Source organism: Lepisosteus oculatus, chromosome 7 (genome assembly GCF_040954835.1).
Source record: "Lepisosteus oculatus isolate fLepOcu1 chromosome 7, fLepOcu1.hap2, whole genome shotgun sequence".
Classification (NCBI taxonomy): domain Eukaryota; kingdom Metazoa; phylum Chordata; class Actinopteri; order Semionotiformes; family Lepisosteidae; genus Lepisosteus; species Lepisosteus oculatus.
The window spans coordinates 7,393,609-7,416,592 of record NC_090702.1 but is presented as its reverse complement, the minus strand read 5'-3'; the positions used below and the strand labels follow the sequence as shown (position 1 = coordinate 7,416,592).

The 22,984-nt window shown below is 37.1% G+C and overlaps 1 protein-coding gene across 11 annotated transcripts in view; it reads right to left on the bottom strand.

The window, feature by feature from the left end:
* erc1b (ELKS/RAB6-interacting/CAST family member 1b) overlaps positions 1-22,984 on the bottom strand; it is a 342,306-nt gene that overhangs the window by 33,012 nt on the left and 286,310 nt on the right. For 8 of the 11 annotated variants that reach the window (XM_069192087.1, XM_069192086.1, XM_069192090.1 and 5 more), the window contains one exon: positions 20,191-20,292. In XM_069192087.1, the coding sequence (XP_069048188.1) occupies positions 20,191-20,292 (102 nt within the window). Of the gene's footprint in view, positions 1-16,174; positions 16,243-20,190; positions 20,293-22,984 lie in introns of all 11 variants that reach the window. The other 3 variants (XM_069192093.1, XM_069192094.1, XM_015353069.2) reach the window with 1 other exon arrangement.

Sequence of the window (22,984 nt, the reverse complement as noted above, 5' to 3'; positions counted from 1 at the left end):
TGTCAGTTTTCTGAAGTTGTGTAGTGTAAAACACTGTTTTTGTCAAAGATCAACTCCCACTTTCAAGCTGCACATTCAAGAAAGCAGCGTTTGACCTTTAACGATTGTGAAAAAAAGTCAATTTCAATTGTTTATTATAATGATAGATATTTTCAAAGCTCTCACATTATTGATACTTCCTCAGTGTGTTCCAAAAATAGACTGGGAAAAGTCACCTACAGGACATCACTCTGTTTTACCACTGCTGTCCTGTAAGATTGCAATAAAGAGAACAGACCAGAGGATCAAAAAACTAGCACTGCAGAGTCAACGCAGCATCAAATTTGCCATGTTCGATCTTAAGGAAGATTGTGTGTGAATTCTGAACATCTCAGACTAAAAAAGATTTCCAGTAAGACTGCTGGTTAGGTTCTGCAACTGTTATGTTGGATATGGGATTAAAGCAACTGTAATAGGAGAATTGGAACAAATATCTTTATTATGAGGTTAATTTTAATGTGACAGTGAGTTTTGTGGCCAACCAGAGCAAGCCATGTAGTAGCTAGCCAGCTGAGAGAAAATTGTGGGTTCAAATTTGGATGGTAGAAAAAAATAATAACTGCTAAAAAACTAAATATGTGTATCTATCACAACTCACTAACTACATTCAGCTGTGGAGTGGTGATTTAATCTCATTACAAGCTGTTCATTCTATTGAACATTTTGCAATATACATGTAATGGAGTGGAAGAATAGTTAGGGTTCTGGACTCCCAGCTGGTGGAGTCTTAAATAGACATGCCAGACAAATAAATTAACAAGTTCATTATTTTGAATTAATGAATCTTCAGAAACATATTATTCCTGTTTCGATTTCTTTGCATCAGTTTCCCATGAGACACTCAGGCAGATGTTATAATTCTAACTCCCGGTTTAAGAATGTATTGTATTCTAGCCCTGACCCTTGGTATTCTGCTGGGCTGCCACCTCCCCACATGTTCTGTTGATCACTCAGATCATCAAACTAAGTCTCCAGATTGCACCTCCATTCAGAAGTCCTTTGGATGCCAACCATTCAGTGATTATGCACCTTTACAATGGACCTCGCTCCTTTAGAGATAAGGGATATAATCTTATATCTTCACTATATCTTTATGGCATTTCATCATTCATGTCATTACAGCACTATTGTCACCTTGTAACCTGATGTCATCAGGTTTCAGAAGTTCAGCAAATCTGAGCCTGGTTAGTACAGGAATGGGAGACTTTTACGGACAATCGGGTCACTGCTGAATGTGCTATTAGAGGGCGCTCTTCCCTCTAAACGAGGATTTCCACACCAACTATTGCTGAAGGAGGCATCATCTTTTGGATGAGATGTTAAACTGAGGTCCTGACTACACGGTCACTACATACTGTATATCATGGTACTGTTAATAAGAGTAGGGGTGATAACATGGTTTACCGGTTAAAAATCCACTTCATACTTAATAACCTAGCCTTCCTAAACTTACCTTTTAATTTAATTTGTGAAGTAATTTGTCATTTTTCTACCTCAACTCTTATGCTGGGGTCTGCTGGTGCACAATAATTGCTGTACATCACCTAGGGAGGTGCTGAACTTCAGTGGTGAACAAAGTGGTTCCTCTCCTACATCTAAACTGCTTTAAGATTTGTCACAATGAAAATCACTATATAAATGCAAGGAATTATTAGAATTAATTATGATGTATGTATATTTTGACACCCTCTACTTTGCATTCTTTTAATTTCTTGCTTCCGTTTTTAATTTCTGAAAGGCACTTTTAGAGCTGCTTATATAAATTGTGCCATAAGCTTAAAAATGCTAATGATGACCTACAGGGGCCAATTCTTTCAGCAGCTTGCCAATACTGCTACGTGACAATAAGCCACCCAGAGCAAAATCTGTGAAATGCCAAAAAAAATCTTAAAAGCTAGTTAACATAAGTGCTACATATTTCTTCACTTTTCAAATATGTTTTCTGATGGGCCTAAAAATGAAAAATAAAAGTCAGTTCGCTGTGATGGAATAGCAATACTATGCAAAATATACAGAGGTGAGGTGAATTTATACCCTTCTTAAAGTAACAAGACTGGAATGTCCTTGCTATATTCGCCACAGCTTTCTTACCCTCACTGATATACTGTACTCTCGAGAGATCCTAAAGGACAATGAAATGGATGCCAAGGCAGTCTGAACCGCACCCATTACGCTCCGAATTGGAGACTGAAATCTTTAAAAATAAAGGTACAATTTAGGAAAATGACTCCCTGGTGCATGTAACTTAAATCTAAAAAAGGGAAAAAAAAGAGGATGTTCGTTCTAATGCCTTCGTTCGAGGAGGAGATATTTTATTCAATGTTAAAATCCTCATTCCTGTTTTAAGGTTAGTACATGTGAAGCTTTCTCTTTCAAGCCACTGATTATCTCTACATAAAGATTAGTCCTTGTTATTTATTTAAGTTACATTTATGGAAAAAGTTTTCTAAATTCTGCAAAGTTTTGTTGCTTTCTTTGGTCAAACAAGACATTACAAAATTAATACAATTTGATGTTATAATCAGCAAAAAAGATTAATGATCATTACCTACCTGTATTTTCTTTCCTAATTTTATTATATATGCATACAGTATCAAGACGTTGTTAAGCAGAAATGTAACTTACATATGACTTTGCTATATTTTCATTTACATTTCAAAATCTCATGGCTTAAATTTCACCATATGCCAGGATGAAGCAGAATAAACAATTTTCTGTTCTGTGACCAAGACCAAAATAAGAAAAAAGATGTGTGTGAAATACTATTGCAAAATAAAATGAACATCGAAATAAGAAACTACAGCTTTAATTCTGTGAATTATAATGAAAAATGTCAGCCCAATTTCTTTTATAAATCATGATGTAAGCCACTAAAGTCCGTATTACAAAAACAGGCAAAAAAAAAACACTGAAAATGAATTTGTGAAGCAACTCTCTTGATCTGATAAGACTTATTTTCCAGAAAAGGACAGTAAACTACTTGAGGGAATGCACTCAATGATTCAAGTGCTTGTAGTTCTGAACCTGCAAGATCTGACAGGGTAGGACCAATTCTAAAGGTCAATTTCATCTGGATAAACAAAAAGAAAGACGGAAAAATGTTTTAGCTATATATTTACGTCAGAAATGTGTTTTTTTCCAGTGTAAAATCAACACCAATGTGTTCCTTTGCAGCTTGTACCCTTACATGACTCCCTAATCTAACCATATTTACCTATACTCTGTGACAGAGAAAAATAAATCAATAGGAAATTAAAATTCCCAATGTGGAATATTGCAGTTTTATTAATCAGAGTGATGAGCAATCAAGATATGAATACCCCAAATTTAGAAATCTCTGATAAAGATTTAATAGGTTTGTACTGAAGTCTGAATGAGATGCACTGAACATATTTGCCTTCAAAAGACTTGAAAAGAAAAAAAGAACAATTTATGCTGGTAAATATCAAGTTGTCAAGCATTAGGGTTTACAATCTACTACAATGTGGAATATTTTTACAACCATTAAATAACAATAAAACAATTAAATCACTAGAGGTAGTTGAGGTAAATGCCTGCACCCTAAGAGCAAAAGGGGTAAAAAGAGCTCAGGCAGATAACTTAAAAGTAAAACAAATGTCAAGGGTGGTTAAAAAACATATTAAAGAAAACAAAATCAGTACAATTTTATTAAGATTCATGAAGTAGGAAACAAATTCCTTCATTTCAAACCTCCCAGGCTAAGGAATTCTCATTTCAAATGTTCCAGGCTCATCCAATTGCCTTTCCATCAGTAATCATTTTTAATAAAGCTGACTGTTACATTCCATAAAGCAAAAAAGTCTACAAATTACAGAAATCTGGATAATATCCAAATATAAATGACAGGAAAGGTTGTAAGTGACAATCATGCAACTACCCACAGATTCAAGGGCTTTCTCACCCTGAGATGACAAAATGTTGTATGTTACAAATCATGGGATATAGTTTAATGTTAGAACAATCTTTTGATTCAATACAGCATGAGCAAACACCTCAAAACAATGGAAGCCTTCAAATGACAGGATCCTACACAGCTTAAAAAAACAAGAGCATTTTTCATGTTACATTACACAATATGAATGACAAAATTAGTGAAATAGATTTTCCTTTTTTATCTGCTGTACATGCCTGAAGCCGGATGAGACTCCTATTTCTTTATCACTGTGAAGTGAAAAAATTGAAATAAGTTTATCGCGTTTATGTGGAAAATGGCTTATTTTGGCAAGCGCTATCCTGTTTGTAAGGCTATAAGCATTCATGTCTAAAGGCTAAAGGTCACTGCGTTCAACTGTCATGAAAGCAGCAGTGACCTCTAGGCAGTCTACTTCTTCAAAACTGACAATAATTCATGACCCATCCTTTTTACCAATTTAAATGACCTCAGCTTTAATGACTGAGGACTGTGAAAAGAACATAGTCCTCAATAATTACACACAGAAACTTATTTTTTCTTTGCCATGTTAAATACATGTAAAAGTCGTCAACAAAAAAAATGCACAGTTTGGATAACAGCCCTGGGGTGGAGATTAAATGGCAAGTTTGCTTCAAAGGTGTAAATCGACTTTAGACGTGTATTCCGCCTACACTAGTACTAATGTTATTCACATTATAACAGCAGTTCCATAGGTCTGTTCTGCCTCGCTATTTTTTGCTTAAATTATTCACTGTATTATGGTCTCCTTGCTCATTGTGCCTCGGCCATGTATCACAAGTCCCTAGCATAATGTACACAGTGTGCAACCGGAGAATAGCACAGTTTAATTCAAGTCTAAAGCAGTGGGTTGGTACCTCAGTATTGATCTGGGAATGTAGCAGGCTTTGTATTTATGAAGGATTTCTGCAGGAAAGAGTCCACTGCTGGACAGAGTTTCATAGGAAAAACCTACAGAACACACAAAGAGCATGCATTGGCGTTCCACAAAACAGTTACACATACCATACATTGCTCTATCGGTTTAGATAACTTTTATTGTTCACAGTCTGCCAATTTTTTTACAGTTTACCAAGACTATCTTCCAGCACCATGGCCTGTCACCTGACTGGAGATTAGGAGCTTCTAGGGGCCAGGGGGGGCAGGGGGCAGCAGCTAAAGGTGTTTTTGTGGTTTTTAGATCGAGAGGAGGGTGTTTCTCCAGCAGGTGTGACTGACATCAGACAGGCAGCATCTGACAGAACACCCACCCTACCTACCTCTGCTACATAAACGCAAACCTTACAAACAGAAAAGGTAGTCCATTTGACCTGTATCAAAAAAAACAACAACAACCTTTATTTAAAATAAAACAAAATCTGTCATGGAGAATATTTACAGGCATGCCCTACATGACATTGCATCAAAACTTCCCCATCACCTGTACTTTAATCCTATATTAAAGACAGTAAGTGATGTAACAGAGACAGAACACTAGAGAGTGGAATATTATGCAGACAAGGTTAAGTCTGCAATATTGCACAGGAATGATGGTAACAATGCTCAGGGTATTGAAGTTTACATTGTCAGGACACCAATATGGAATGAGTAATGAAATCCAAATGCACCCCCAATGCCTCCTACAGCATCCATGCTTAATCAACTGAGGGAAAATAAGGGAATAAGTTGACGGCTGAGATTTAAGATCATAGTTGGACTCAGGAGGCATGCTTTTGGAGGTCTTGACTTCCTGTCAGTCTGACCTGGTCTCATAAGACCTCATGCTTATTTGCAGTGTCAGAGACTCGCTGTTGAGTGAATATGGAAGTTATTATAGCTATTGACTTCGGGCAAGGAGTTTATTAGCATTATACAGAAAAATACAGAGGGAAGAGACTGGTTTTGTAGTCAGGTCCCTTCACTCAAAGTAAGAATATCTTTTACCATGGGACAACAGAACTAACAGCAAATCCTTCTGGGTTTTTTTGGAGGATGTCTTCAATTACAACTCTGCAATCTGTACCGCAAAACCTGCATAGCTCAACTGCATGGCTACAGACCGCAGTAAGAGATTTTGCAGGCATCCCTAAATCTTTCCAGCTTTTTTGATTGTAGCTGGGAAAGCCTCATTATCTGATGCAGCTGAGCCAGTGAGTTCTGGAAGACAAGGAAAGTCTTCCTCGTGTCTACCTGGCTTTATCAGACACCTTGTCAGAACACAGGCATGGGCTGATGAAACATTTTCCTTGGCCTGTCAGCAAGAGTATAAAGGTTTATGCAGCAATCCCTATGGGTCTTATACAGAGACCAGATCTGTGATTAAATTTCAAGGGGACCCTATGAGGTTTTGCTGTCCAGGCAGTAGTAGTTTTCCAGATGAGTTAACTCAAATGGACTAGATGGGCTGATTTTTAACAGGCACCCCTGAATATTGCCTATTTTACATATCCAGTGCAAAAGCCTCCCAAAAATCCTTATTGTTTCCCAAGCTTTTAAAAGCGAGGTTTTTCCTTTTGGGTGTATTATATATATATAATTGCCGATCTTCCAGCCCTATAGATGTAATCTGCAATCACCCATTCATTCATATTGCTTTTCTAAGAAAGTGACAGTTTCTTAATAGAGAAAGAAAATTTAGTTGTGTTCTTTGAGTAATGCCCTGTTGACAAAGTGTAAAACAAAAGAGCTGATTCCCATAAGATAAAACCCATACATCCGTTTTCTAACTGCTTTTTCCAAATCAGGGTCATGGGAGAGCCAGAGCCCATCCTGGCAAGCAAGGGACACAAGGAGGGGTACACCCTGGGCAGGTCCATTGTAGGGGAGACACACAGACATACACACACGCCCACCCCATGTGATCAAATGATAACTCTTAATCAACACAAAAAAGAAAAAAATTGCAGTGCCGAGGGAAAACCGTGTTAAGTGCCAATCTCTGTGCTCAATTGCGTTTAAAGCAGGAACAGCTATAGCCACAGTACATTGCTAACAGCTGATTTGGTTGTCTGTGCACCATCATCACTAAAAAGGCTCATTCAAGCGACAAAGTGAAAACAGCTGAACTTCGACTACGATGAAAGCCACGCTCTAACATCTGAATTAGGAAGCCACATCAGCGCAGAATGCATTCAAATTCAGACTGAATCTATTAAAAGGCAGATTGATAAACACGAAACTATAGGGTCCTCGTGCTTACTGCGCAGATTCCTGAAGCCTGGCCAGAAGAAAGGAGAGACGGAACCAAGAATGGAAAGAACGAAAAAAAAAGCCTGGTTCTGAAAAACACACCGCCACGTGTTGCAAGTCACTTTCTTGCATTGGGTTCATTGATCTCACCCTGACCAGCTTATTAAACCTGTAGTCTGTTCATTAAGGTCAATGTCATCTCCAATTCAGTGCATCAGGGATTCTGTGCTTGCAGCTGTTGAATGTCTGTCCTCACTTGCGTGAGTAAATGATGTTATATTACTTCAGATATTTTTGGCATTCAATTGGTAAGAAAACAATATTGCACCCCATCCTTGCCCTTCTTACAGTAAAAGGAATTACAATTCAGTTAAAATATGTTGTTCATTTCTGTGTGATGCCTTTATTTAAGGTAATGTAAATATTTGAATAGAGTTATATATATATTGACAAATGTTTTCCATGTGATCATGTAGGTTTCCTCTGGGTGCTCTGGTTTCCACCCACATACTGGTAGGTTACTGGAAAAATGAGCCCTGGGGTGATTGTGTGTATGTCTATGCCTGCACTGTGATGGGCTAGTGTCCCATCCAGAGTATATGCCGTCTTGTGCCCTTTGCTTGTCGGGACTCTGGATGGATAAAAACTGAACATTTTTTATTAAGTTTCATAGTGCAAAAAGTATGAATAAAGTGTTGGAAAAATCAATATATTTACATAGTGAAGGAAAAGTTACACCAAGATATATGATGGACATACACGGTGACAGCTGCCAAACAAAATTAATTTGGAGACTATTTTAGACTTTTTAAGATCCCAGAACACCAAGCTATTTACACGTTATTAAAAAAGGATGTTTTCGTTAAATTTGTACTGAAAAATTGGACTGAGCTTGAGTAGAGTAAAGTCAAAACCTCAAAACCATACTCATGCTCAGGAAGAATGAGAAACCGGATGTTCACGAACCTACAAACCATCTTGATCCCAAATTCCAAGCATCTGTGACCCCTGGAACCCACACAGCTTCCAGCATGGAGTGTGTCTGGCTTTAAGTAGAAGTGGTTTTGGAAAAATGGAGGTAAGAATGGTTACTTCTGCATCAAAGGTTGAAGTGTAGACATTATCCCTTAATGTTTGAAACTGCAATAGTAAATGAACAGCCGGGCCTTTTCCAAGAAAGCCAAATAAATCATTCCCCCTCTTCATTTTGATTAGACAGATAAAAAGAGCCTTTACTTTGGCTTTGAATGGTGAGTGTTATCTTTTGTTTCTGAGACTTTGCTTTGTGTGGGCAGAAGGACCGTATCTCTGGAAGCTCTCAATATTTGAGTGCTGCCAGCCCAGAAACTTGCAGAAATGCTAGTGTGTGCCAGTCATCTATGAGGCCAGGCTCTGCTTCTTGCAGTGAGGGCCTGACTCACATGCTACCTGTCAGTCTGCCACCGACTCTCAGATCAAATACCAAATTTGTGCCAATGGAAAATTACAAAAAGGGTCTAATTTCAGCATACGTTGATTTCTTTTACACTCAAACAAAAGAATCTGCATCTAATTTTAATTTTCAATTTCCAGATAATGTGTCATTCATATTTGACACAAATATAACTAACAGATACAACTAAAATATTAACCCTTGTCGTAAGCCATTTATCCTTCTTTCGCCAAACTTCTGCTGCCATCCTCTTGACTTATTTCAGTTTTTAAAGGGGAACTGCAGTCCCAATTTCTCAGACTGGTTATTACATCTCGGTGAAAAATTTAATTTATCAAAGGTATTGAAAATCTGTGAACTTTGTGAAAGTACTATAAGTCGCCATGTTGTCACACAACCCCTAGTCTCCCCACAGGCAAAAGTGAGAGTCTGTAAGAACTGTGACATGATGTGGCCCTTCCAGCTCAGTAGTCACGGTCACTGACTAATGTAATGTGATGTACGAGCAAATAAGTACCGGTTATGCGGCAGACATTTCACCTCAGAAATGTTCCAATGTGATCTGCATGTAGCGTTAACAAGTAATATTCTTCCACAAAACAGTCTCAAAGTCGAGAGAAATATTTCTATTGGATTAAAGCGATATATTCAGAAGGCTGCTTGATTACAATAGTAATCAAGCAGCCTTTTCAAGCAGTAAAAAGGCAGCTCAAGTCACCATAGGTTTTGTTGCCTTGTTCTGAATTGCAGAATGTGGTGCTGTGTATACCTTGACATTTTGTGTATTTTGTGATGTAAATTGAAGGTTTTACAAGTTACTGTGTACATTTTACTTTCATTGTGGATTGAAATGCACTCATCAATTCTGATTCTTTCAAACCCTGAAATATAAAAAACAACTTTGGCTTAACTAGACAAGTTTAAAAGCCGCTCGCTGCCCCTAGGGTGCTGCTGCATTGAACCGACCAAGACAACCTCCCTCTAGGATCAGGACTGCCCATCCCTGACTTAGAGAACGTCGTGAATGGGCAACAGATAGTAAACACTGTGACATGACCTCTTAAAAACCACACTGGTTGAAACACTTGTCACTTCACAAGGTCTATTGATTGCGCTTGAAATGTCATTACTGATCCACACGACTCACTGTCAGATCTTTTCGGCAACATCAAGGAGTGTTTCAGGTAGCATGTGGGTTCTGTATAACTATTTTTACTCTCAAACCAGAGGACCCAATCGAAAATGTACTGTAGAACAGCATGCGCATGTACTCTGCAGTGCCCAAAACAGATTAAAAAACAGGATGCCAGCTCTTAAATTTTCCGGAGACATTAAATTTAATTACAAAACCTATTTTGGAAAATCTGTCCATTAAAACTAGACAATTTTAAACTTTTTATTAATTTGAATAATAATGCTGCATTGATATTCCAAAACCCTGGAAAGCATCAAATCTGTGATTTTATAGCAATATTAGGAGCTTTCATTCAAGTACTTACATACTGTACAAGTGCTCTGCGGTCAGCCAAAGCTGCACCCTATCTGTTCTAAGAGCCTGGAAGAAGAAAGGCCAGGATTGTGAGTGATGGATCACTTCTGTGGTATAGAAGAGGAAATTAATTTTGGGCAGTGGAAGGGAGAGAAAAACCAGCTTGATTCAGAAGCACATGATCTACATCTGAACGCTGACCAATACTATTTATAACCTCACCTCAGAAGCGCACCCTGCATAGATCATGGCTGCGGATAGACCCGGGGCTCTGCAGAAGCTGTAATATCGACACCCAGGTAATTGAGTGAAAAAAGAGGCAGAATTTTTGGATGTGCCACAGACGTGCTGCTTCTCCATACTTTACCAATGACCCTACTTAACCCCAACATAATGGAGACCTAAAGCACTCCTATTACAGCTGCTCCCTTTTCAAAGGCCAATACATTGCAAGTCAGCATAAAGATGAACCAAACCTCAGCCTTCACTCCAGAATCCTGGAAATTTATTTTCGGATGTTTTTACACCTACTCACTTTTGTCCATTGATGGAAGTCCACATGTGTATGTGTGCTCCTGCACATGCGTAACTATTGCATCACCCTACAGTTTTATGTGATTGTAATTCCTGCTGGAAAACCCATTGCACATGGAAATTTGGGAAATGCACCTAAAACCTAGGGAAAACCTTAAATTCTTCTAAATTAAAAACAGTGAAAATTACTGGCCCTTTTCCTATCCCTGCGGCACAACATCAAAATACTCCTTAAATGATCTCTAACAGTAAGTAGTCATGTGTACCTTCAGACGAGAACAGAAAGCCCACTTCTTTGGTGTGAGATGCATCTCCACACTACCATATTTGTAGAAATGAGTGATACGATAAATGGTCCATCAAATAAAAACTTACGAAAAGCTTGCCAATTATACTTTAACAAGGAACTGTAACTTTACAGCTTCTGATGGACTCCCATACCTTAAATATTAAAAACAATGATAAAATGTAAAATTACACAATTCATTAGTTAGATCTCACTTGTACAATTGTACTCTGCACTAAAGGATAGATATTGCTAGTCTGCAGGCAACAGAAAGGCCAGAAATTAGACTAATTCCTGGCCTGAGGGTAATATTTTACTTGGACAGAATAAGGAAACATCTAGTTTTTTAGCCTGGAACATAAAGTAGCTAATTACAAGGGCAATGTTCAGATATTCAAAATCCTGAAAGGTGTTGACCAAGTCAACTCAGGGGACTGCAAGTCCAATATAGATTCAAGAGCAAAATTATGTTTAGGCCCATTCAAGACCAAAATGGGAGACACTGTTTTATACAGAGGATTTTGGGAGTGAACTCACTAGCCCTGCAGATGCATCTGACTCTGTGAGACTCTTTAAGAAACTGACAGGTGGAACTGAAAGATAATTAAGTTACCAGAAACCAAAGGAACAGGATGGGATACTCAAGTATGTAACCATTCTTATGTTCTTTATAACACAGAATCAGATCATATACTACATCTATATACGTAATTAAATCAAACGTAATTAAAATCAAGTAAACAATACTAGTTTTAGCTGTATTGGCTCTAGGCAGTTTAAAAATGACTTTCAGTACTTATTTCTGAAGTGATATTTCCTTGAGGCTTCTAGAAAGATTATGAGTCATTATTATGGCTCCAAAGCTATAAACATTTTGCTTTATTAGTCACAACTGCTTTACATATGACGAATGTGTACAGAAGTGTTTATGTAAACAATCTAGAGCAAAAGATGTATACATAGTAATCTTTCCTTTTGCAACTTTAACTACGAGCTTGAGAAAGGGAACAACAACCATAACCATTGATTAACAGTCAGATGAGAAGTGCCACTAACTACATTTAAACACTCCTCTGTTGTTTCATCCCAGATCCACCAAATATGAAGAAATGTGATGTGACCCAGCCATGTGTGTGTGACTGCAGCACAGCAAATCAAACCACCCATAGTTTTCCAGAGAGAGGAACAGAAGCAGGTGGGCGAAGGCCTTTAATATCAGCCATAGATTTGTTAAAATTAAAAGCACTGATAATAACTGTGTTTTTCTGTAGCACAGGGCTGGAATCTAGTCTCAGTCCCACACTCATTACCTGACAACCAAGAAATCCCAGTGAAATACAACAAAATAAACAGAACAGAAAACCAAACAAAAATCACGGACCTATTTCCTCTACTTGTCTGGCACCCCGTATTTTGGAACAGCATGTTTGTGTCTTTTAACAGGTCTGCATTAAAGATATTTAAATATTGCTGAAACCCAGTCCTGGGCATTATGGTCACAGAAAAAAATTAATTTCATTTCAAAATCCCAAATGATTTTTTACAGTAATTTTTGCAATGATGACTTTAACAGATGTGCTATTTATGTATAGTACCCATTTTAAACTCCAGGCTGACTTGCTAATGTCAAGATTTTGCACGCTATTGTATCTCTCACTGCAAATTTTCAGAAAGAGAAACTATGCCATTATATTTTAACAACTTTAACATGTTTTTCAAACTTTTAAATTTCATTAGAATGCTGAAGACCTCATTACTGGCACCTGTATATTGATTTACTGTAGTTAATGAAATACAACACACTCAGTTCTGCCCATTGGGATGAAATGAGTTCGATATAAATATAAGAGGGATAATTGATGAGTAGAGCTTAACAAATAATAAATGAGCAAAGAACCGATTTAGATAAAGAGCAGAAATATATGTCTATAACTGGAGAGGTCTAAATATTATTGACCTACTTCTGAAAAAAGAAAAAGGGTGTTAGATTAACCAATTATCCTTAATTTTAACTGTCATGTATATGAACTACTGTAAACATCTTTTACATTTTGTTTAGATGAGGAATTGTTTCCTGTGACTTCTGAAGACTTATGCATGCCTAAAAATAATACTGTCATTAGTTTTTCATTACTGTTTTTACTATTTAGATGAAATGCCTAAAAGAGTAGATTATATGAAGTGCATCTGAGTGTTCTTCCAGCAGTAGAGATAAAAACCAGTAATAACAGCTGACTGACAGCTTGTTCATTCTCACCTCTGCCAGCACAGGGCAGAGAGCTTTGAAGAAGCCGACAGAAGACAAAACTGGCTACAAACCCAGGGCCTTCAAGTATCAGAGCTATTTGGATAACCGCAGTTTATTAAATTCTACCAGATAATGACATTTAAGTACTGTTTATTCCTGCCAGCTAGCCTGCTATGCAGGGTCCGATCTCCCCCCTTAGGGAACTCCGGTTTATGTACAAAGGAAGCAAGATACAAGCAGATTGGCTTTCCCTAAGTAAGCTCCCCTGGCTTTTGGCTCCTGCAGTGAGCTGAGTTTATTCTGCAGAATGGCCCAGTGCTTCGCTTCTGGTGGGTAGCATACTGACACTTCAGCTACTACCATTGTGTAATTCTTTTTTACCTTTTTCAATTAAGTAAAACAAGCATATATGCTTCATGAAACAATACTTTATTTTCATACACTTAACCGAGTGTTAAGCAACCTGCCACCCACCTCACCAAAAGAAAAATCCAGGGCCTGAATAAATTAAATAAACTTTCTAATTGAAAATAACAAGAAAAAAAGACTTAGAATTTATAAATATATTTCTGCTACCCCCTAGTACATGAACACAATCTCAAGGATTTTACTTTCAGCTTTCATGTTTTTCCTGTTAGCCCTTCTTGCTGGCCTTCAACAGGATGAACTGTACTTTTAATAAAATCCTCTTCGATTAAAAAAAATAATTTCAAAGTTTTACATAACATTGCTTACAGTCGCGTAAATTTAACAATTAAAACAAATGATTCCCACTAACACTAGCCTCTGATTCCTCACTGCAGTGGCTACAATGCTAGAACTCTATTAAGCATCTAAAATCTAATTGAAGAAAAATTGGACTATTGAAAAGTGGACTATCAAATACAACCAAATGTTCCAAGATTTACCGACTTCAAAAATAGAAATCATTATGTCTGTGGCACCCGATGAAGTTCATATTCCTTCTGCACTGGATTCTTCCATGACTAGGGTTTTTGGCCACTTTGGAAATGGATAACCCTCCCACTACAATACTGGAAAATCAAGGGCAGTCATCTGATTGACAGCAGCCCACCATTTCAGAAACCAGTGTGGCTGTACTTAGTGCACCATAATCAGGAAGCTAAGGACACGACTGAAGGAAAATGACAAAGAAACTAAAACCCACTTCAAACAAAACAAAGGCAAAACGGAGACACTCTCAAAACTTTATTTCAGAACCCATTAATTACTACTACTAGTCTTATTTCCTTAGCAGACACAGACGTAGCAAGTCTTCAACGTTTATAAATTAATTATGTATTAATTATCAAGTATTATTATAAGGTTATAATAAATTTTATACATATAAGTCAATAGATATGAGAACAACACAAGTACAATCAATGATGCCGATAAAATCCATGGGCCATTTCCAGGCATGATGCAAAGCAAAACTGCCTTAAATAAGAAATGAATGAAATATAATTATGATTAATTAGGGGTGCTGTTTAACTTTCCTAATGCAGAGAACAGTTAAACACTCATAAATGACTCCACCTTCACAGATTGAGAATAGTGACTTTTGAGATACATATTTATTGTAGCTGTTGCCTTTTGCTTTGTGATTCTCAGTTTTTCTTGAGTCACAGTTCCAAGGGCAATGTTTTCAGAGCCATTCAAATACATTTATCAAGCCACTGTCATGAACCAGAAAGTGAGATTCATACAATGTGCTGCCAGCATATAAAAAAACGTAACAAATGGTATGGTGGGCCACAAAATTGGGTTGTGCAAAACCTAAAAATAGCTTTGGCAAACAATATTTGTTGTTCTAAACATTTTCTATCACTTCAGACTGCTTCAGAAAATTGTCAATTTGGTACAACCCAGACCTGAACTGGTTGGATTTTTGTTTGAAACAATGAAGCATCAAATAAAACAAATCTCATGGTCTTCACATGTTTCACTAAGTGCCAACACATTGAAGAATTATTATCATATCATTTGTGATAGCATCATAAGAAGTGTCATAACTGTCATAGGAAATACCCATATAAAATATTAACTACGAAACACAAACATTATAACTTGTACAGTATTTGCTATGTAAGCGATATATTACAATAAACACTTATACAGTAGCTTATGTTATATACAATCCTATTTGAACTGGTAGCATCTTCTGTAAGAATGATCCTTAGCTCTATCTGCAGGCCTCAATCTGTTTTGTGCACAATCACATGACACTGTCCTCATTATAAGACTTTGAGATGACCCTGTCATATAACTAAAAATGCTGACAACATTTCTTAAATGACTTGATAAAGAAGAACCAAACACAAATGTATTCTTAAGAAATACATTCATCAATACATCTGACATTTTCCTGAAGTTCGATTTTGAAGGGGTACGGGTATGGTGTTAAACATATTGTGTTTTTTCTTTGACAGTTACGAATACAATAGAACTGCTGGTTAACCAAGTGCGGAATGTGACCTTCTCATTCATTTTAAGCACACCTAACTACAATGAATTTAGGCAGCAATGTGAAGTAGCATTGTGGACACTGAATAAGTTAACTGTAAGGTTGTAAAGTCAAATCCGAGGTGGTGCCTCTGCTGTTCTACACTTGAAAAAGGGATTTCATTCAGATTACTCTAGTACTGTAAATGCCTTGCTGTATGAATAGCTACAAATTTAAGTGTTTTTTGGGTAGATGTGCCAGACAGTAAATTAATAATACTTCAGGACCAGAATCAAAAAGAAAAGGGTCTGAATTGCATTACCAATGTCAAATACTGGGAAATTGAACAAAGGCACAAACAATCAATTAAAACCAATCTGTGGTTGGTAGCAACCTCTTGATCACACAATACTAATTTCTAAATGAATTAAGGTAAACACACCACAAAGCTGTTCCAGAAATCAAAAGGCCAACAAAGCAATCAAATCTGATTTGAAGGGGAAGGGAGCTGAGGGTGGGGATTGAGGTGAGGATAAATGAAATAAGTGATTTTGGCTTTGTTTTAGAAAATGGTGCTCACCCTTCTGAACAAAGTGGCTGTGTTTGAGGGCACCTGATTGGTTATGCCCAAATGCCCTCCTCATCATCCTATTGGTTGAGAGATGACAAGAGTTTGCCCAGTGCAGCATGGGATTGAAAGAAGAGTTGGTTAGTAAGACAAGTAATACATTGGAATATTAAAGAGAAAAGACAGTTAAGCTGCAGTCTTCCTTTCAATAGACAGCCCAGAAAGGCTTTACCAGTAGAGAGTGAAAAACAAGCAATTTGTGGTGGTCTGGTTAGAAGGAATTAGATTAGACGGAAACACTGTACACAGGGCATAATGTGAACTTAGTTGTTGTCACATTTAATACTTCATCAAACAGAGTAGGGTCAAAGAGAAAGGAAACTGCAGCTTAAGATATATGCAGATTAAGTGTTCCAAAGTAGACTTCTACTGAAGGCAGCAGAAAGCTTTCCAAACAGAGCAACCTCACTGATTTGTTCTCGTTAAAGAATAATGTTCTTAACCATAATTAGTAATTGATAACTATAGACACCCAAATTCTGCAACATCACGGAAACGTTGCCCAAGTCCAAGGTGAAAAATGGAGCTAGGCAACCATTCCTCCAGGAACATGGAAAATATGACATCATTCACTGATCATGAATGTAAGGCTGGAGGTAAAAGCCTTGAATTCTCAAACTGGGTGAGATCATGCTTAGTTTGTCATTCTACTGCCTTCACTTATCATGAAGAAATAATAAAAAAACAGTTACAAATGATGGCATTGACTTTGTATATACTCCTTGGGAAAAAGGTAGAAATCTAATCTTCAATACTGCACATAATTAATGCACACATTGTGGCCTTTGTTTTAAAGAAATTAAAATGTCTGCACTGAAAAAACAAACTTAGATATACAGCCTCATTTGTTTTCTGGGCTCTTCACTGATAATTCTACAGTTTATAATATTTCATGGAAACTGAGATAAAGTACCTACCACGTGGAATAACAGTAATGCTTTATTTTGTGTGGCATTAATTGCAATTTGATATGCATTTGCATATTAATGTTAAATGATGCCTTTTTGATTTCAATTCATATTTAACAAATGACACGATTTGTTGGATAGAAACAGGAAAAGCAATACTAAAAAAACAATTACCTTATACTAAATGAATCTTACTTCTAGCTGGTCATCACAGTCTCTCATGACTGGAGGAAAAGTCAGCCATTAGGCTTGTGAGTTTAGTTTTTCTGCCCTCTGTGCCTAATGGTTGCTCTGGGAAATTCGATGCACTATAAACGCATCCATAATCTGTGAAAGTGCCATTTGTTGTGAAGTGCAATTTACCAAGTAAAAAGGGAATTCCCATATATTTGTGTCAGATTAAGTGAGTTGTACTGAGGCGTATCTCTAAGCACATGAAGGTTCCCATTGGCCATTCATCAACAGACAATGGCTTATCCTTGATAAGGGCTGAAGTAACCTGAAGCCTATTCCTGAAGCAGAGGGCATAAAGCAGCCCTACACCCCAGATGGGGCACCAGTCTAGAGGATGGAGTGCATACATGCAGGAATTATTTAGATATGCACGGCTTTAGAAGGTGGAAGAAAACCTGGTGAAAGCCCACACACATATGATAACATGCAAACTCCACCCAGAATGTGTTGCTGTAAGGCTGTAATGCAGCAGCTGTAACTGCCCATGCCATCATACAGCCCCCATACAAATGTTAATAATCTCGGTTATGGTAAATGTATAGCCATTTCACATTATTCAATTTTCCTTATTTAATGTTAATATGCAACTGCATATGAAATTATTTAAAACCAAAATAAAGCATTGTCAACATAACTTGGTTCCATGGTTTATAGTGCATCATGGAATAACAGGTTGGGATTTGGACCTAATTCAAAAGGAATGGGTTGAAGCCCCTGGTGTGTGAGGGAAATAGTGGGAAATTCTGTCACATACAGATGGAATCTTGTAATCTCATTTTGCTGAATGCAGATGCAGTTCTCCTTTGGATCTTGGCACATCATGCTTCCACCTCACAATGTTAGCATCCAGAAGGTTAAGATACTTAATTTAGGTATGCATCAGATCAACTATATATGGTATAGAGGACAGAATTCGGTCAGAACTAACTTTTATAAAAGCTGAAACAGCAGAGTGTTGGGCACTGCCTGTTAAACCCAAGATATCTGGGTAACAGGTAACTCATGGTCATTGTTTTACTTAGTGATACATTTTAAATAATTTTACTTTTCAAGCAGTGGTACACTTAAAGTTGCTGAACTTTATATAGGTAACTTAAAATCTCTTTCCCTTTCACAGTTGAGAAGAGATGAAGAGGCTCAATTAAAGACAATGTTAGTTTTAGGGTTTAATTTTGTAATGAAAGGGTTCAGCTGGAACAAAAGCCAGAAGAGAGAATGTGACCCATGTAATGCACTGCTGGAGGAAATAAAATTATGGACTGACAAAAAATGTGAATCAGAATTTAAAATAGTATATGACTTTACAATATACAGTAATATATTATCTGTGCTTCACTGTTTTCTGTATTTTGTTTTATATGACCTTGAAAGATAGAGTGCAAGCTGCATTTCATGTTAGCCTATCATGTCACTTCATAAATAAACGTCTCTGAGACAGATGTCTTAAAGAAATACAGCAATGCCTCACTTAGCGCTGCTTCTATTAAGAACGTATTCGCCATAGTGGTCTTTGTCTTGGCAATTAGTTTAATTAGTCCAAATACACCTGCAGAATGTCACAGGGCAGACAGAAGCACCCACTCAGCGCAGGCTGTAGTTGAGTTTCTGTCACTATTTGTGTGAAAGACTAAATGTAAAGCTAAGTGCTAAAAACAGCACGTAAGCTCTCAGGCAATGATAGTCTGATATGATATGTATGTTAACTTATGGACAGTGCCATTTGTAATCACACATTAAAAAGAATGCTCAAAACTAGACTTATCAAAAATACGTCTCTCTCCAGGATGGCCACAGCCTAGCTCATCCTGGCAGATATACAGTAGCTCCTCCTATTAGCAGAAATGAAGGCAGATCGTGGTTAATCTACACAAGCTCTGAGTGGATTTGTTTTCTTCTGCAACTATAATTTTAACAAGCTCCTTACTGTATATAATGGATTTTTTAATTACATTCTGTGGTATAAATATCAGCAATGCCATTACTGATACACCAATGAAGCCTTCGTAATTACCTGTGTTAACACTGATTCCCAGAATGCTTCCTCTTGAATACATCATCAGCACTACGCAAGGCATTTCTGTAACTCAGTTTTAGATTCTAACCTTACACTACATGACTTCAGTTTTTCTTTTAGTGTACCTTTGTAAATTAGGGCCCTTAATTTTGTTACATGCGCTGCTAATTTTGTTCCATGCCCCATTAAATATAAGATGAAAGTGGGGAAATGTGTCATATAAATCTTTCTAGATGTTATTTTAAGAGTTATCATAGCAAGTTCAACACTTTGTTTTAATTTAGCAACAATAGGAAATTATTTCCTATAGTTGTTCTAACACTATTTTAAATAAACAACACAGCTTTATAAATATAGACTTCGAATATACAGTAAATGATGGAAGTAAACAAAAAACATGCACCATTATTCCAAAAATGAATGAGGAAGACACTGTGGTTATAATGTAAACATTCTTATATCTCCCAAGTTAAGAACCTTTTTTCATCTTATTGTTAAAAACTAATAGAAATATAGCAGGGTGCACTTTATCTTATTAGGTGTGAAAGAAGCAATGACCCATTATTCATACTTTACTGTCCTGTTGTAAAATATTATTAAGCTTTTAGCAAAAAGACTAACCACCATGAAATAATGCTTTTTTACACCTAGAAAAAGGACAAACAGTATAATCGCAAACAATAAACTGCTGTATTTCTGTTGGGCCTTACAAATATTGATGGAGTGGCTTGGGCAATGAGATTCTCAATGACACCACAATGTGCTGTCTCTCGCTGGCTCAAGCAGTGAACCTTGACACTATCTTACGGTACCTGATCTGGAGAGGGCTTGTGATTAGTCTGGTCGGAATGTGAAGAGGCCTTCAGGTGGTCGTCCTCATAGTTATCGGCCATCAGCTTCATCCGGTTTTGTGTCTAAAAGACAAAAAAGGAGATGAGACAGAGGTCAGCTCCACTGAGTCCTTCTGTGGTGAATTGGTGTTACAGTGGAATCAATGGCTTTGAGCTGTAACAGGAATATATCACAGTGTAATAAAAGCACATTTTCCATAAAAGGATGTCTTTCCAAGTATTTCTATGTTTTTTAGAAAATTAATTTGAAATTTTTAAGTCCAGAAAGGGACATCATAATCTCATAATTGTAAAAAAAACATTTTCTTCTTGAAAAGTTTTTAAGAAAGTTGAAAAGAAAGGAGCAAAATTTTACCCTGGGCAAAAAGCTTTTCAAATCATACTACTAAGGTTTTGTCCATTTTACATTTTTTACCTGAGTATGCATCGATGGACCAACAGAGCTTCAGAAGAATTCAACCAAACTGTGCACAGTTTTCCACTGTGTTTTATTAAAGAAAATGTTTAGCATTGTTTCATTTACTTATTTTAGGCTTATGTCCTTATTAATTTCTAATAAATCTCAGTTGTATTATTTCTATTTTCTACATTTTGATAACACTTCCCGAAACACATAGTTTGAAACAAATTAGTTTTCACCCCTGGTTTTTGAGGAGCTTGGTGTCTTGGGGTTTGTATTTAAAGTTTGCTTCAAAATACTCTAGCTGTCACCTTAACCCTAGTAGTAATATTAATAGTAAAATGTAATTATGAATTGGTCTGATAAAGAAACTCCAATTAATAATTGAGACTTCAGACACAAAGACCAGAACACACAGAGCTCCTACTAGACCAAGGCTGAAACCTATTGGAGTACAAAGGTAATGATGGGAGTGATTCTCACACCAACAAAGCAGGAAATGTATGCAAACAAGGTTTTTCAGACAGTGAGCTGTTTGCGAACCTGTGATCGAGCTCTGTGGCACAGGCCCATACCTGAACTGTGAGTGTGCTCAAGGGATTTGTCACTGGGCCTACATTCCTACAACACTGTTAACCCCACAATAAAACCTGCAGCCACAAGAGCCGTCTGACCACCAACTTCCTCTGAACATTAATCACACTAAGGATGCGATGACAGTCTTTCGGAAAGATTCAGAAGCCAGCAGGGATTCTCAAGTGTGACCACAAAGACACTGCTTACAAGGCTGTTCAACTGGTCCTCACCAGCACATTTCTATAAGCAATGTCCTGTTTCTCCTTCAGCAAAGGAGACTGAGTTTTAATATGCAGCGGAGGTTTTAACAATCATGTAAGCATGATCCTAGAAAGATTTGAAAAATATGCTCAAAAGGGATCTTTTGACCTGAAAACACCTAGGTAGGCAAAATAAAAAAAAAGCAGATACAGCACGCACACAGATGTCAGAAAATATTGCCTAAATGTCTTTATAAAAATGAACATAAAAAGGAAGGTGCAGAGAGTTGAAAAGTTATTCACAATGCACTGCAATGCACCTCCTAGAGGAGGACGTTTCTGAGATTGCACAGTGGTGGAGCTCTCCAATAAGCTGTCCTCAAAAACATAAGAATTCAGCACCAGTAAGCCCTTGCACACACAGCCTCTTTCACATTCACAAAGAAACGTTTAGGAAACCTATTCCCTTATAATGGTGGTGATGACTACAGTTCTCAAACACCTCATTTCCAACCTGTTTTATTAACTTCTCTCAACGATTACCAATGTAGGCATATGTGGAAAAAAAAAAAAGAAATGCCAGCCCAGGAAGATTGTTTCATCGTCAAAGGAATAAATGCATGTAGTCAGCTGATGCCAAAGGAAGGGTATTTTTTTTGGGGTGGGAGCAAACAAAACAACCTTTGAGGTTTCTGAGCTCCACTTTGGATGCCTGGAGTGCAAGCGCAGACAAATCTGGTGATTAGGGTAGTTTTCAGATTGTTTCTTTTAAGTTGCTACTTTTACAATCAGTCTTGTGCAAAAGAATCACAGTGTATGAAATCATTCCACATCCTCAAGTACAGCACGGCAATAAAAAGCATACAGGGCATGCTATTAAATCCCAGTGTGATGCTATACATGTATGATTTTTATTAGCAACTACACGATTTACCTAATCATACGGATGCCCATTCCTACAGAAATGGAACCCATTTCTTTCTTTTTTAGGGCCCATTCTGAATTAAACTAAGTGAAGAAAGTGGTGGTTGGTCTCTTTTGTGAACTGAAACCAAAATACCAAAGCTAATGATCTAAATAGCTACTCCCAGCTAACTTACGTTCAGTTCACAACCGGGACGCTTCACTAGATAGGAATTATGAGACAAAACAAGGATGGATAAAAATTAACCTCATAATGATTTTAATATTCAGATTCTGGAAGCTCACATCTAATAACCTGCCAAGGTTTTAGGGAGAACATATAGATAGGAGATGGGGGTACAGTAAAGGTGACTTAAGGCAACTCTTATAAACGTTTGATGACCCTTCAATTTCATTATAGACATCGAAGGGGAGCTCTTCCTATACCAATTTATATTCTGAACAGATCTCCATGCTAACTGGATTCAACATTTACTTTACTAGGTCTTAAGGAATAATAACAGATTCTAGGAAACATTTTTAATATTGTTTATTATGTTTAGAAAATTAGTGAGGCAATTGACAAACCTGTACTAATGCAATCTGTCCCAGTGAATTCCACATTCTACATTACTTTTATCCAGTGTATTGTATACCCAGAGTTAACTGCACAAAG